Genomic DNA, 14,493 nt, shown 5'->3' on the forward strand with positions numbered 1-14,493 from the left:
AGGGGAAAGCTTATGTAATCTAGCTTTAAGGGTACACCCTTTATCAAGACCCGTGCAACAGCTAGGGATAGGCAAATGCTGTTGGTAATTAAAACAGCAAGACAACATTTTATTGAGTACAGCGTAAGCCAAAAGCATAATTCAGCACTAGGAAATCTGGAGTTAATTACTAAAGGTTCAGTCCATGGCAGAACAAAGTGAGCCCTGTCTGGTAACAGGACTTGACCTTCTGCACTTATTCAAATGTAGCCACAGAAAATTTGCTATGATATTTGTATGAATTTTTCCTTCTTCATCTTTCCTCTGTGACTTGGTCTGAATCTGTGATTTCATCAATAAAGGCAACTCCTAGTGTGGAATCTTCCTCAAAAAGCTCCCATTTGTAAAAAAAATAAAAAAAATAAAAAAAATTCATAGCAACCATTTAAAAATATCAATATTATCTTCTTTTTATTGATGTCTTTTGTTTGTACATATTTGTTCTAAATAGATCCTTCTCCCCTTCCCTTGTACAAACCATCCCTTGTAACAAAGATGAGCAAAGAAAGGGGATGAAACTAACCAACAGATCAATTGTGTCTGACAGTATATGTGATACGCATCATCAGAGTCCCTAACTTCTATAACCAAAGGAAAAAAAAAATGTGTATTTTCTCAACTTCTCTAGACCAAGCCTGGTCATGATAACTGCACAGTGTTGGGGTTTTTTGTTGTTGTTCTTTCCATTTACATTGTTATAATTATTGTGTATGTTGTTTTTAGTTCTGATTACTTCACCCTGCATCATTTCATAGAAGTCTTCCCACAGTCCTCTGAATTCTTCACGTTTTTCATTTCTTATGCCACAGTAATATATTATTCTATTACATTCATCTACTGCAGTTTAGTCACTTACTAATCAATTAGCATCTCTGTTTTGTTTCTAATTCTTTACCACTTTGTACCAGCAATTTTTATTGTAATAACTAAAAGTGGGTATCCATCAACTGGGGAATGAATGGCTGAAAAAATTATAAGTGAATATAATGAAATTATTGTGACGAAAGGAGTGATGACTGTGTGCCAATTCAGAGAACCTTGGGAAGATTTGTATGCACTGACCAAGAGAACTAAGAGAAAAATGCACAAGATTTCTACAATAATAATGTTGAAAGACCATAGAACGCTAATCCACCAAGGGATCAACCGAGTCTTCAGACAACTGAAGCATTCAGGGGATGGTAAAGCATGCACGTCTCCTACTTCTTGGGAGAAAGGTGGTGGACTATAGGAGTAGAAGGAGACATATATTTGCAGACATCCCCAATGTCTCAGTTTGTTTAGTTTGGCTATCCTTACCTGCTATAAGAAAGGATTCAAGGGTTCTACTGGGAGAGGGGGAAATCATTGGAAATAGACAGTTATATAAAAGGAACAGCAATATAAAATCTGAGAAAAAACAAAAGGGAGTGGGGATTGGGGGGGGGGGCAAGAAACTCCCTCTGTGGATGTAGAGCAGCAAATTATCAGTACCTCTAAACCTTAAGTGAGTGGTCCAGGGCATTGAGAGACTGACTTGCCCAGTCACACAACTAATATGTGTCAGAGGCAGAATTTGAACCTGGGTCTTAATTTAATTATGCTTCTCACATAACAATACAATCAATCTTATAGGGTCAGTCAAGTGAAACAATATATGTAAAAACCCTTTGCAAAATCTCAAAGTGTTATATAAATGCAAGCTATCTGAACTTTGTCCAGGGTTTTCCTATCCCACTTAAGTTGTACCTCAGTGGGACTTAAAACACTGGGATTATCAAGATCTATTCTCTTCACTTTTTTCCTATTGATGCATATCTTTCTCATTTTCTAAATTAAAATTTTATTTTCAGATGTGCATTCTTTCTCTCCCCCCTCTCCATCCCCTATTGAGAAAGCAAGAAAAACAAAAGCCCTGTGACAAGAATGAATAATCAAACAAAACAAATTCCCATATTGGCCATGTCCAAACCACGCCCACCAATATCTCAATCTGTACTCCGATTCCAAAATTTCTCTATCTGGAGGTAGATTTCATCTTGAGTTCTCTGGAATTGTGGTTGGTCATTGCATTGATCAGAATTTCTAAGTCTTTAAATGCTGTTTGTTTTTACACTATTGTTATTAAAGTATAAATTATTCTCTTGGTTCTGATTGCTTCACTCTGCATCAATTTATAAGTCTTCCCAGGTTTCTCTGAAACCCACTCCTCCATCATTTCTTACAGCACAATAGTATCTTATCATATACATATACTATAACTTGCGAAGACATTCCCTAATTAATGGGCCACCTCTTCCGTGCCACCACAAAAAGAGTTGCTATATTTTTGCATATAAGGGATTTTTTCCTTTCTTTGATCTCCGTGGAGTATGAGACTTTTATTAGAGAAACCTGCTGCAAAGACTTTTTCTCTACTTTCGTGCTTCCCTTCTAATTCTAGCTACATTGGATTTTTTGTACAAAAACTTTTTAATTCTATGTAACTAAAATTATCCATTTTACCTTCTGTGATCTTCTGTATCTCTTGTTCGGTCAAGAATTTTTCTCCTAAACATAGATGTGACTGGTAATTTCTTTCTTGCCCCTCTAATTTATTTACGATGTTACCCTTTATGTCTAAGCACCCATTAGGAGCTTGTCTTGGTATATGGTGTGAGCTGCTGGTCTATACCTAAGTTTCTGTCAGACTACTATCAATTTTTACGATGGTTTTTGCTAAATAGCGAGTTCTTGTCCCAGTAGCTGGGATCTTTGGGTTTATCAAACACTAACCTACTGTGCTTCTTTGCTTCTGTACAGATATTATGTACCTAATCAGTATCACTGACCAATCTCTTTATTTCTTAGTCAATATTAAATTGTTTTGACGATTATGGCTTTGTCGTATAGTTTAAGATCAATGCACGCCTCCATCCCACCCTCTTATTTTCCATTTCTTTCCTTCCATTTGGGTTTTTCTGAATTCATCCTGGGTGGCATCGGTGGCATGCCTGTATTTGCGTTCCCCTATTTTGGTACATCCTTAAGGAGAGCTCTTGGGTTGTGGGATATATTTTAAGCTGGTGAAGGGCTTAAAGACAAAGCTCCCACCAGTAGGTTAAGGGAGAGGTCATGATGTTTATCAAGAAAAGGTCGACCTCTCTGTTAAATACAACTTCTGAGCCTAGCCTTTATTTTCTTAGGTATGTTTGTGTCATAGAGCATGGACACTACTGAAGATCCCTTTGCCTTTAAACAACTTAATAAAAGCTTTACTTAAAGTGCAGTCCTGCCATTTTGGTTAGGATCCTGCCATCAGAAGTAGCAGCAATTTGCCTGTGGCTCCAGTAAGAGGGACGGGGTTGATGTTAAAACCACACACTCTATTCTCCTTTGTGACCAATGGCATATATTTGTAAGAAAATTCCTCTGGGTCAAGAGCGCATTTTGTCACTGTTAAGACAATTATAATAACTGGCTTTTCCGGGGAACAAGGTCTATGACCTTGGCTACAGCAACACTAGTCTAATAAACTAAGCCCAGAAGGCAAGAGAGATGAAGATGGATGGATGGATGGATGGATGGATGGATGGATGGATGGATGGATGAATGGACAGCTGTTTGCCCCACCATGGTGAAATCTGTGGTTCTTTACAATTCAAGTAGAACATAGAGAACCTGGATAAAGTTTAGTTAGAGAGCTTACATTTACACAGCACTCTAGATTTGCAAAATGCTTTACATATATATTCTCTCATCTGAATGACTGTGAGGTAGATGTTATTATTATCCCAATTTTACAGGTGGGGACACTGAGGCTAAGTAATCTGTCTAGTCATACAACTATTTAAGTGTCTAAGGCAGGATCTGAACCCAGGTCTTCCAGATTTCACTCCCAGCTGTCTAATTACTACACTACGGAGCCTCTCAATGAAGTTCAGGAAAGAATCATAAAGATCAGTGAATTATACAATTTCAGAGGTTAAAAGAACTTTGGAGGTCATTTAGCTCAACTTGTATCTAAGCAGGAATCGCCTTTATGAAATCTTTGACAAATGGTTTAGCTTCTAACCGAAGGTCTCTAGTGATGAATCACTTGTTATTACCTTGTAAGATGGAGATAATAATACCAGTAATATCTATCTCCCAAATATTGTGAGGATAAAATGTAAAAAAATCTATAGCCCCTAAAAGTGCTACAGAAATGTCAGCTGCTCTAATTATCATCAAAGTTATCCCCTCCCCCCAGGCAGTTCATTTCACCTTTGTTAATGGAAGGTGACAAGTTAACCTTCTGGACTTGAGCAGCTTGGAAGGGCTAGAAAAGCATGATGGGAATAAACGTAGTGAGATGCACCCACACTGCCAACCCCCTTCCCTTCTGAAAGGCCAATGACTTACTCTATAAATCTCTTCCAGCAATAGCTTTGCACAGTTCCTGCCAAGGTCTTCAGGGAGCACCGCTGCTCCCTGACCCTGGGGGTTTGAGGCCAGCTCCGCGCTGAGAAAGGTACCATTGGTGGTCTCAGCAACAAGTGAGAGTCCAAAGCCTGGAGACCTGCAAATACACACACACAGAGCACAATTTTGAGTGAGGGTTAATAAAACTGTCACAGCTGTTCTACAGCAAAAGGGTGGAGGACCACCAAGGTCAAATTGTGTTACTCAAATTACTTCCCCTCTCTGGGCCTCAGTTTCATTATCTATAAAAGGAAAGGGTGGCACCAGATGATTACCAAAGTCCCTTCCAGCTCTAAATGCCGTGACCCTTAAGTTCTATATCCCTTTGACAGCACATTCTATCCCAAAGCTACCTGTAGTTACACTGAGTTTCACAATCCATTTTACATAGCCAGGTGTGAAGATCCAATGGATAGATGCCATGCCTGCTTCCCTCACCAGAGAAGCCAAGAATATATTTCGGTCTTCACTTCCCTCCATGAAAAATATCCTCTTATAATTTCCTACTAGGTGGTGCAGTGGATAAAGCACCGAACCTGGAGACAAGAAGATTTATCTTTTTGAGTTCAAATCCGGCCTAGCTTTGTGACCCTGGGTAAGTCATTTAACCCTATTTGCCTCAGTTTCCTTATTTGTAAAATAAGCTGGAGAAGGAAATGGCAAACCACTCCAATATGTCTGCCAAGAAAACACCATATGGGGTCAGACAGAACTAAAAAACCACAGAAAAATAACAGGTGAGGAAACTGATTCACCCACAGCCACACAGATAGTGAGGGAATAGGGCCAAGAGTCAAACTCAGGCCTTCTGATTCATGGCGGTACTATGTTCTTTCTACCACACCAGCCCATTCAGTTTGTACCACTTGGTTGTTTCAGCCCTGACTGTGATCCCAGCAGACTGTGACCAAGGCAGAAATCAGTGCCTGGAAGATATGAGTTCTACTAGACAAGAAGCCACGATTTGCTCAGATCATGATCTCCTTGGCTACATTACAGCAAAACATTCCAACAGAGTGTTTAAAATGATTCCATTCGCCCACAGCTTTTCATGAATAAATCTTTTATCTAACAGGGTGCTAGGCACATAGTAGGGGCTCTATGATACATATTTTTGATGAAGTAAAGGCGCTCACCATTTCAAAGAATCCCTGGAGATGAATCTTTTCTTTATCACTGACAATACACATGTTTTTTCATCAATCTCTATTTCCATACAGTTAAAAAAGCTTTAATATCTAGCACAATTTGGGAAAAGGGGGTGCTTAAGTCCTTGTTAATTACTCGACAATGGAATCCTAGCATACCCTACCAAAAGTCATTAATTGGATCCCCCAAAATACTTGAGGAGAAGTGGTTTCATGGTGGTATGTTTTGTTAGGGGTGGGGTGCATTTGGCAGGGGGTAGAGGGGGAAGGAGAGGAAGGTGACTCCCAGTATGGAAACGACCTCCACCAGTGCAACTTATCTGTAACTTTTAACCTTACAGGAGTGTCTGGGGCCACTGAGAAGGTGACTGCCTTGCCCAGGATGACAAAGGCAAATCTCAGAGGCAAAGCTTAAACATGCAGATAGATCCTCCTGACTCCAAGGCTGATCTACTTCCTATTATTTCATGGTGTCACTTCTAGATTCATGATCAATAATGTTTTAGAATTGCACTTGTAAAACTGTGAGGAAAAAGGGGGAAAATTTAGATCCTCAATTATAGAAAAGACTTTAGAAATCCTCCAGGCCAAGTATTCTTAACTTAGAGCCTGTGAATTTGGTTTTTTAAAATATTTTGGGAACTATTTTAATGTTTCCTTTGTAATCCTATATTTTTTAATTGTATTCATTAAAAACATTATCCTGATGCTATCTACCTCCAGAGAGAGAAGTGATGAACTCTGAGTACAAAGTGAAGTATAATTCTCTCATTCTATTTTTCTTGTTTTAAAAAAATAATATGGCTAATATGAAATGTTCTGCATGATTTCACATGTATAACTGATATCATATTGCTTGCCTTCTCAGTGGGTAAGGGAGGGGTGGGAGGGAGGAAGAGATTTTGGAACTCCAAAAAGAAAACAAGCCTAAAAATAAATAAATAATGAATTTTAGAAGAAAAAAAAAAGAAATGGATGAGGCTTGGTGGGGAAACCATATTATTCTGAGAAGTGGTGTCTAGACTTTATCAGAATGCCAAAGGATCCAAGACATTAAAAAAAAAAAAAAGGTTAAGAACTCCTGAATGCTAGGCCAACCCCCTCATTTTACAGAGAAGTAACTGGGATCAAAGGTGGTTAAAAGTCTTTATTAAATATGTAAGTAACAGAGCCAAGATTAGAACCCAGGGCTAGGGGGACAAATTCAGCATTCTTTCTTCTCACTCTGCCACACTGATATTTAGACAAGTTTTAAAATACTGTTCAACCTTAAAACAAATATTAAACCACATGGTTAAATAATTTTTAAAGGGCATTCATGAAAAAGAAGACCACCCAGGACTTAAGTACTCATGAAACAAATATTTACCAAGAGCCCACCTACCGCCCCGTACAACACTCATGATGATAGATGTGGCCTGTCACTGATGGTGGCTTTGGATCCACCATCATGAGGGTTAAGATCATGGATTAGACACCCAAAAGGTTTTACAAGGAGGCTGCTAAAAAAAAAAGTCTTGGAGCTCAAACAAGGCAGGGAGACACCACCTTCTCAGGTCACCAAGTAGGCTCATTTCTTGCCTAGCAGGAGCACGTGTGTAAGCTGGCCCTGTAACAGACAGCTGAATCAAATATTTTTCAAAAACAGAACTGCAGCTGGTTTGTGGTGGGCCCTCAGCCTTTACCAATGCCAAAGGCCAGACACAGGAGGGCCTTGTTCATTCATTCTCGTCATGCCACTCCTGCTGCCATCTTTCCCTTTCCTTATACTTCTTTCCCTTTAAGAGGCAAATCACTTAACCTCCCTGGGCCTCAGTTTCTTCATCTGTAAAATAGACAACATAGACTCTGAGGTCCCTTCCAGCTTTAAAACTATAATGGATGATCCTTTTTCCTCATCCTCAGCAGAGTTAATTTTTTTTTTTGCCAACAAGGCACTATTGTAATAAAAATAATTCTGTTATTAAATTTCTAATTAAATGAAACACTTATAAGGGCAAGTTGAGGCCAGCTCATAGGGACTTGAAAGCCAATTACTGAATTTTCTGTGTGAGCATTTATACCTCAGAAACTGGCATGCTACAAATCAGGATTTGATTTGTTTTGTTAATGTACATTTTTAAAAATTAATTTTAACTTTATGGAATAAAACAAGCATTTCCATAACACAGTATAATAAAAAAAGATGATTGCACATGAAACTGCAAATCTATTATGTACAACCTGCATATAAAGCCATCATGTAAAATTTTTTTTCTTGTTTTCTTCCCTTCTCTTTCCTTTCCTTCCCACCCTAGAGATGGCTACCGTTAGACACAAATAGGTATATATGTGTGTAAAATTATTTTATACATACTTCTATTTATCAGTTCTTTTGACTGGATGCAGAAAGCTTGCACCCTCAGCAGAGTTTATGCAGCTATAACCTCAGACCTATAGTTATACAGGCTCTCTAGAAGGCATTAAAAATGCTTCTGGATTGTATACCTCCAACAAGTGCTTCCTTCTTCTGGGCAGTTGGACCACATGACCTCTAAGGTACCTTCCTGCTTGGATGTTCTATGTTCTGAGGTCTTCTTAGCCATATTTCCATGTTCTAAGGTGCCTTGTAGCCCTAACAGTCTATGTTCTAAGGTCTCTTCCAATGGTAATATTCTAGGCTTTAAGGTACCTCAGAGCCCTGAGTTTCTGTGTTTTATGCTGAAAGGTGCCTTCTATTTCTGACCTTAAATCATTCTAACTCCTCATCTCCTGCTCAGAAGAGTAGATGGCCCCAAACTGAGTCCCCTACAAAACTACAGGCCAAGGTTCTCAGCTCCTTTTGCCTATCAAAGGCTCCCACTTCACCATGTTCATGGTGAGCAGCTGGGCTGTCAATAGTTATTGTTAGATTGTGGATGCCTAGTGCCTACTTCAAACCCATTTACTGAGTGCTGGGTCCATCTGGATTTGCAGTTGGAGCAGCCATGTTAAAATCCCAGCTCTACCATTTGTGTGACCTTGGACACATCCTAGTCTCCCCCTTTTTCTTGAACTCAATTTCCTCCTGCAAAATGAGCATGTGTAAAATGAAGGGCTGGACTGGAAGATGTCTTTCAGTTCTGAGTTCTATCATCTCAGAGTAGCCAGAAGATGGACTGAAGCTGAGCACCTTTTAAAGGCTACATGAGGAATAAAAAAACCAAACAAACTTAAATATACTTAAGAACTGGTCCCTGCCCTTCAAGAAACTTACAACCTAGTTGGGGAGAGAGGGGATCCTACACCCACAGTTACTAAGCTTCAGAGCTGAAATGCTGACCCAGATGTTACTGCTCCAAGTCCAAGGCTATTCCCACCACTAAGAAATAATATCCAGAGTTTCATTAGAATCAACTGTACAGTTATTTCTCCTCCAGAATGGTCACTGGCCCTGTGATCCTAAGAACTCAGTCAAAATCCTGTCAACAACATTTACCAGCTGTCTAAACTAGGAATAGTCATTTCACATCTCTGAGCCTCCATTTCCCCATCTGTAAAATGGGGATATTCCAGGCATTCCTTTCCTCGTGGGGTTGTTGTAAAAAAAGCACTCTGTAAACCTTAAATATGATAAAAATGATGTATGATTATTGACACTACTGCTAAAAGTAATAAACTATGGTATTATCATATTAATAACACATTATTATTATTATCATTATTTTTACAGCAAAAGTATGGCACCCATCCCCTTGTCTCTACTTACACAACCTCGATCATCTCTCAAACAGAATACTGCGATAGCCACCCAATTGGAAACCCTGCCTTCCTGTCTTCGCCCTCTCCAATCAACCCTACACAGAGCCAACAAATTGATCCTTCCCCCACAAGGATAACCAGGTGTTTCACATCCCTCTTACACCTTGTCATGACTACACCTCCCTATCCAGGGTAAAATATTCAACCTGGCATCCTTCTGCAATATGGATCCCATCTACCTTTCTTTCATGTTACTATTCTCTCTGCCCCCAAAATCACTTTCAATTCAGAAAGAGACGTATGTTCTTGGATACTGCTAATGTAGAAATTGGTTTCAATAGACTATATAGATATGTATTGAGGGATTTCTAAAAATTCTGCTTAATGGGGTAGTAGGAGAGACAAGTTAATTAAAAATACCTGTTACCTGAAAAAGAATTTTTTTAAAAAAGAGAATGAAGGAAAAAAGAAATTACTTTCTGTTACTTTGCACTCACCTAACTTTGTTTCTCCCATATCCCACCAGAAGAACGTAAACTCCTTAAAGGCAATGCCCAGAGCAGTACCCTGTACAGTTTTCACAGATGACCTGTGATTTAATCCATGTAGGGATCACCTATTAAGAAACTTCTACCAATACAGACTGTTAGCCTTGTCTGAATTGTCTGAGGGGCTGAGAGGTGAAATGACCAGGGTCATACATCCAGGATGTTTCAGGGAGACTTGAAACCAGGTCTTCCTGGCTCTGGGGCCAATTCTCTATCCACCACACAACACGGCCTCTCCCCACATACTTTGCACACAGAAGGGACCTAGTCAACAGTTTCCAAATTGATCTGAATTAAGTGTAAGTTTCAAGTCTAAAGAATCTACAAGGGGCAGCTAGGTGGCACAGTGGATAGAGCACCGGCCCTGAAGTCAGGAGGACCTGAGTTCAAATCTGGCCTCAGACCAAACACTTGACACGTACTAGCTGTGCGACCTTGGGCAAATCACTTAACCCTGATTGCCTCACCAAAAAAAAAAAAAAAAGAATCTACAAAGCAAAGCACATCTCATGGCACCAAGCACACTACTGGACTTGGAGCAGGCATTCTTCCTTGCTGCTGCTGCTAGGGACATCTTTGAAAGCTGATTCTGGGCAGCTAAGTGGTACAGTGGGTAGAGCAGCCAGCCCTAGAGGCAAGAGGATCTGAGTTCAAATCCAGTCTCAGATACTTAGTAGCTATGTGACCCTGGGCAAGTCATTTAACCCTGTTTGCCTGCCCCCCAAAAAGAAAAGAAAGCTGATTCTGAGACCAACTTCCATAGATCATGCTTAAGAGACAAGTCCTTCACACCTGTCCCCAAATCTAGCAATTTCAAGCTTCTGACACAAGGAAAACAAAAGAAAATAAAAAGTTAGTGTTTTCAGAATCTTCCCCCACCTTCGAATGGCATTGCAGATACTTACTTTCCAGAGTTGATCCCTTTCATATGGTCGGTGTAAATATAGATATCGGGAATGAATTTGTTAAGGATGCTCCGAGAAGACTCCACGATGCGATTGGCAATCTGAGGCGATACCCGTACAGAGTAACTGAAACCTGAAGTTAAGGAATTGGCTGGCATGGCCCCAGAAGACAAAGGAAGAAAAATAAAAGTGGAGGGGAAGGGGGGAGATGCACAAAAGCAGCACAAAGCCCTGGATTTATTCAGATGACTAGGGTTCAGATTCTGGCTCTGTAACTTACTAGCTGTACGACCCTGGGCAAATCACTTCCTTGACCTGAGCCTCGATCTCCTGCTTGGTAAACCACTGGGATAGGTGCCATGGGGAAAATGTCCAATCTGGAGTCAGCAGACCTAGGTTTGCATCCCAACTGTGTTACCTGCTGGTATTCGGTTTCCTCCTCTATAAAATTAGGGAGTTGGACTAGCTCACAACTCTAAACCCCATGACCTTCCGATGAGTAGACCTGCGCTAGGAGGCTGCAATATCTAGTCTCACCTCACTCCAATGTGGCTCACTGGAATTCCTTAACAAGTCAGGGTCTCTAACCAATCCTTTAATGGTCACAACTACCCTGGCCCTGCCTCCCTCAAAATGACTTCATTTATTTCAGACTATCTTGTTACTAATAAAGAAGAATCCTCTGTCAAACCACTCAGATTTTTAAGAAGATATTCTGTTTTTCATCCAGACTCCATTTCCATAACCAATGAATCTGTCACTTATATACATAAGCCCAAACTGGTATTTTGGCCCAATCCCCGTGGTCCACCCACCCCAGGATTTGGGCTTGGGCTTGCACAACATGTTTAAAGCATGTGGCTCTTTCTACAAGGCCCATCCTTGATGATTCAGGAGTTGACTACTCCAACTGGTCTCCCCTGCTTCTACTTTTTCCTTTCTCCAATCCACCCTATCTATACACAGCTAACAAACTGATTTTTTTTTAAAATTAAGATCTGACCATGTCACTCCCCCTCCCTCATATCTCTCAGTGGCTCCCTACTGAAAGGCCTCTAGGGTAAAATACTCAACATGGTATTTAAAGTCTTTCTCAGTTTGGGATGTCACCTACCTTTCCCTCCTATTGGCGGGATGGTACAGACCTCCAACTTCTTTGCCTTCCTCCCCACCTGCCCATGATTCAGAGGATCTATGTTACAGTGGGCAAGCCACTGGATTTCTCTGGGCCTCAGTTTCCTTAACTACAAGATGAAATTTGATGGGCTAAATGACTTCTGTAGACCCAAACCGTTCTAAATCTGTGATCCTGGGCCAAGAACTGACTATATAGATGGAAGAAATGTAATAAGCCCTCATTATGAGTGCTACTGGGGGAGATGGCCAGACTAATCATTAGAATCATAGATCTGGAGCTAGAAAGGACCAAAGAAGTTATCTATCTCAAAACCCTTAATTTATAGATGAGGAAACTGAGGCCCATCGAGCATAAGCCTCTTGTTCAAGATCACACAGGTAATAAGAATCAGAGGCAAAATTTGAACCTAGGGAAACTGTGTACGATGTTGTTCTTTCTTGTTAACTCAAGGGTTCCAAAATGGTTCAACTGGTATTTTTCTTTTTTAAAAAAATACATCTTGTTTTTAATGATATCTCTTGCTTTTGCATCTCGTTTCTGGATATTTCCCTCTCCCCTCACCAACCAGCAATCTTGAGAAGGAGGGGGGAAGAGAGAGTGAAAGCAAAAAAAAAAAACAAAAAAAACAAACCAAAATAAAACAAAAAACCAGTTCAACAAAACTAGCCAACACATTGACTGTCTGACAGGATATGCAATAATCCACATCCATAATCCTAGTTTAGTAAATAAAGGAGGGAGGTACATTTTTTCTACTCTTTTGCAGGGCCAAGTCTTCCCATCACAGTTTTGCTCAGTCTCATTCAATAGTTATTTTGCAAAACCCTCAATACCCACATCTAATTTTCATTACAAAAATAAAGACCTCAGAGCCAGGCTGATGGAAAGATCTGAATACTGGGTTCAAATCCCAACAATGCTACCTCCTGTCAGTATGATTTTAGGAAAGCAAGTTACTTCTCTGGGCCTCAATCTCCCACATGTAAAGAGAGGGTTCTCTGAAGGCTTTTCTAATTCTGAAAAAAATTCCTGAGACCTCCCTTGGGTGTCTGTTCCCTCTCCAAGTCCATCCTGAACTTTACCAGAAGTACTGGAAGCTAGATTTTATATATACATATCATACACACACACACACACACATATCAAACTCAAACAGAAAATTTTGAAATTGTATTTTTATTTATGTTGTTAAATATTTCCATTTTAATCTGGTTCTGGTGCCACAGGAGTATTGTGGACTGCATGCAGCACCCTTGGGTGCTGGCTGGAATCAGAAAGACCTGAGTTCAAATCTAAGTTCCCAAATTAACTATAAAGAACATATGATGTGTTGGTGGAAATGATCCAACCATTTTGGAGAGCAATTTGGAACTATGCCCAAAGAGCTATAAAAATGTGCATACCCTTTGACCCAGCAATAGCACTTCTAGGGCTATATCCCAAAGAGATCACACAAATGGGAAAAGGACCTACGTGTACAAAAATATTCATAGCAGCTCTTTCTGTGGTGGCAAAGAATTGGAAATTGAGAGGATGCCCATCAATTGGGAAATGGCTGAGCAAGTTGTGGTATATGAATGTGATGGAATACTATTGTGCTACAAGAAATGATGAACAGGCTGACTTCAGAAAAACCTGGAAAGACTTGTATGGTCTGATGCTGAGTGAAGTGAGCAGAACCAAGAGAATGTTGTACACAATAATAGACACGTTGTGTGATGACTAATATTGATAAACTTAACCCTTCCTGGCAATACAAGGATCTAAGACATGTCCAGAGGCCTTGTGATGGAAAATGCTATCTACACCCAAAGAAAGAACTATGGAAGTCAAATTATTTTTTTTTCTCTTCTGTTGAGTTTTGTTTCCTCTTTCTGATGGTTCCTCCTAGCGGTTTTAATTTCTACTTACAACATCACTAATGTGAAAATATGTTTAATATGAATATAAATGTATAGCCTATATCAGATTATGCGCCGTCTTGGGGAGGGTGGTGGGGAGGAAGGGGGAGAAAAATTTTAAACTCAAAAGCATATGGAAGTGATTATTGATAAATCAAAATAAATTAATTTAAAAAAAAGAAGGGGAAAAAAAAGAACACATGATGAAAGATGCTATCAGCATCCAGAGAAAGAACTGATAATCAGAAGTACACATAGAATAATTTTACATATATACACATATGTACACCTATTTGTGCCAATGGTAACCATGGGGGATGGGGGGGTGGAGGGCAGAGGGAAGAAAAAAAAGAAAAAAAAGAAATTCACATAACTTTGTTGTATATTTGAAGGGAATGGCAAGTTATGCACGGTGGATTCACAGTTTGGAAATGCTTGTTTTATTTCATAATTAAAAATAAAAATAATATTTTTTTTTTAAAAAAGGTTATCCATTCTGCAAGTCCCAGCTGTGGGTATAATTCCTCTGAAAAGTCTTTCCTGAATTCCTACCGTGCTCAGTATGTATGGCATTCAAATACAATTCAATATTGTTTCTCAACTTTTCCCATGCATTCATGAATGCGTGTGTGTGTGTGTGTGTGTGTGTGTGTGTGTGTGTGTGTGTGTGTG

General features: G+C 39.7%; 1 protein-coding gene across 1 annotated transcript in view; it reads right to left on the reverse strand.

Annotated features, from left to right (window-relative positions):
• Positions 1-14,493, reverse strand: part of RCL1 (RNA terminal phosphate cyclase like 1) — a 55,020-nt gene that overhangs the window by 10,378 nt on the left and 30,149 nt on the right. Inside the window, exons 6-7 of the mRNA XM_027863074.1 lie at positions 10,783-10,908; positions 4,402-4,558 (exon numbers count right to left, since the gene is read on the reverse strand). Of these exons, the coding sequence (XP_027718875.1) occupies positions 4,402-4,558; positions 10,783-10,908 (283 nt within the window). The remainder of the gene's footprint in view (positions 1-4,401; positions 4,559-10,782; positions 10,909-14,493) is intronic.

The sequence above is a fragment of the Vombatus ursinus genome, unplaced genomic scaffold (genome assembly GCF_900497805.2).
Source record: "Vombatus ursinus unplaced genomic scaffold, bare-nosed wombat genome assembly UNPS02014770.1, whole genome shotgun sequence".
Taxonomy (NCBI): Eukaryota; Metazoa; Chordata; class Mammalia; order Diprotodontia; family Vombatidae; genus Vombatus; species Vombatus ursinus.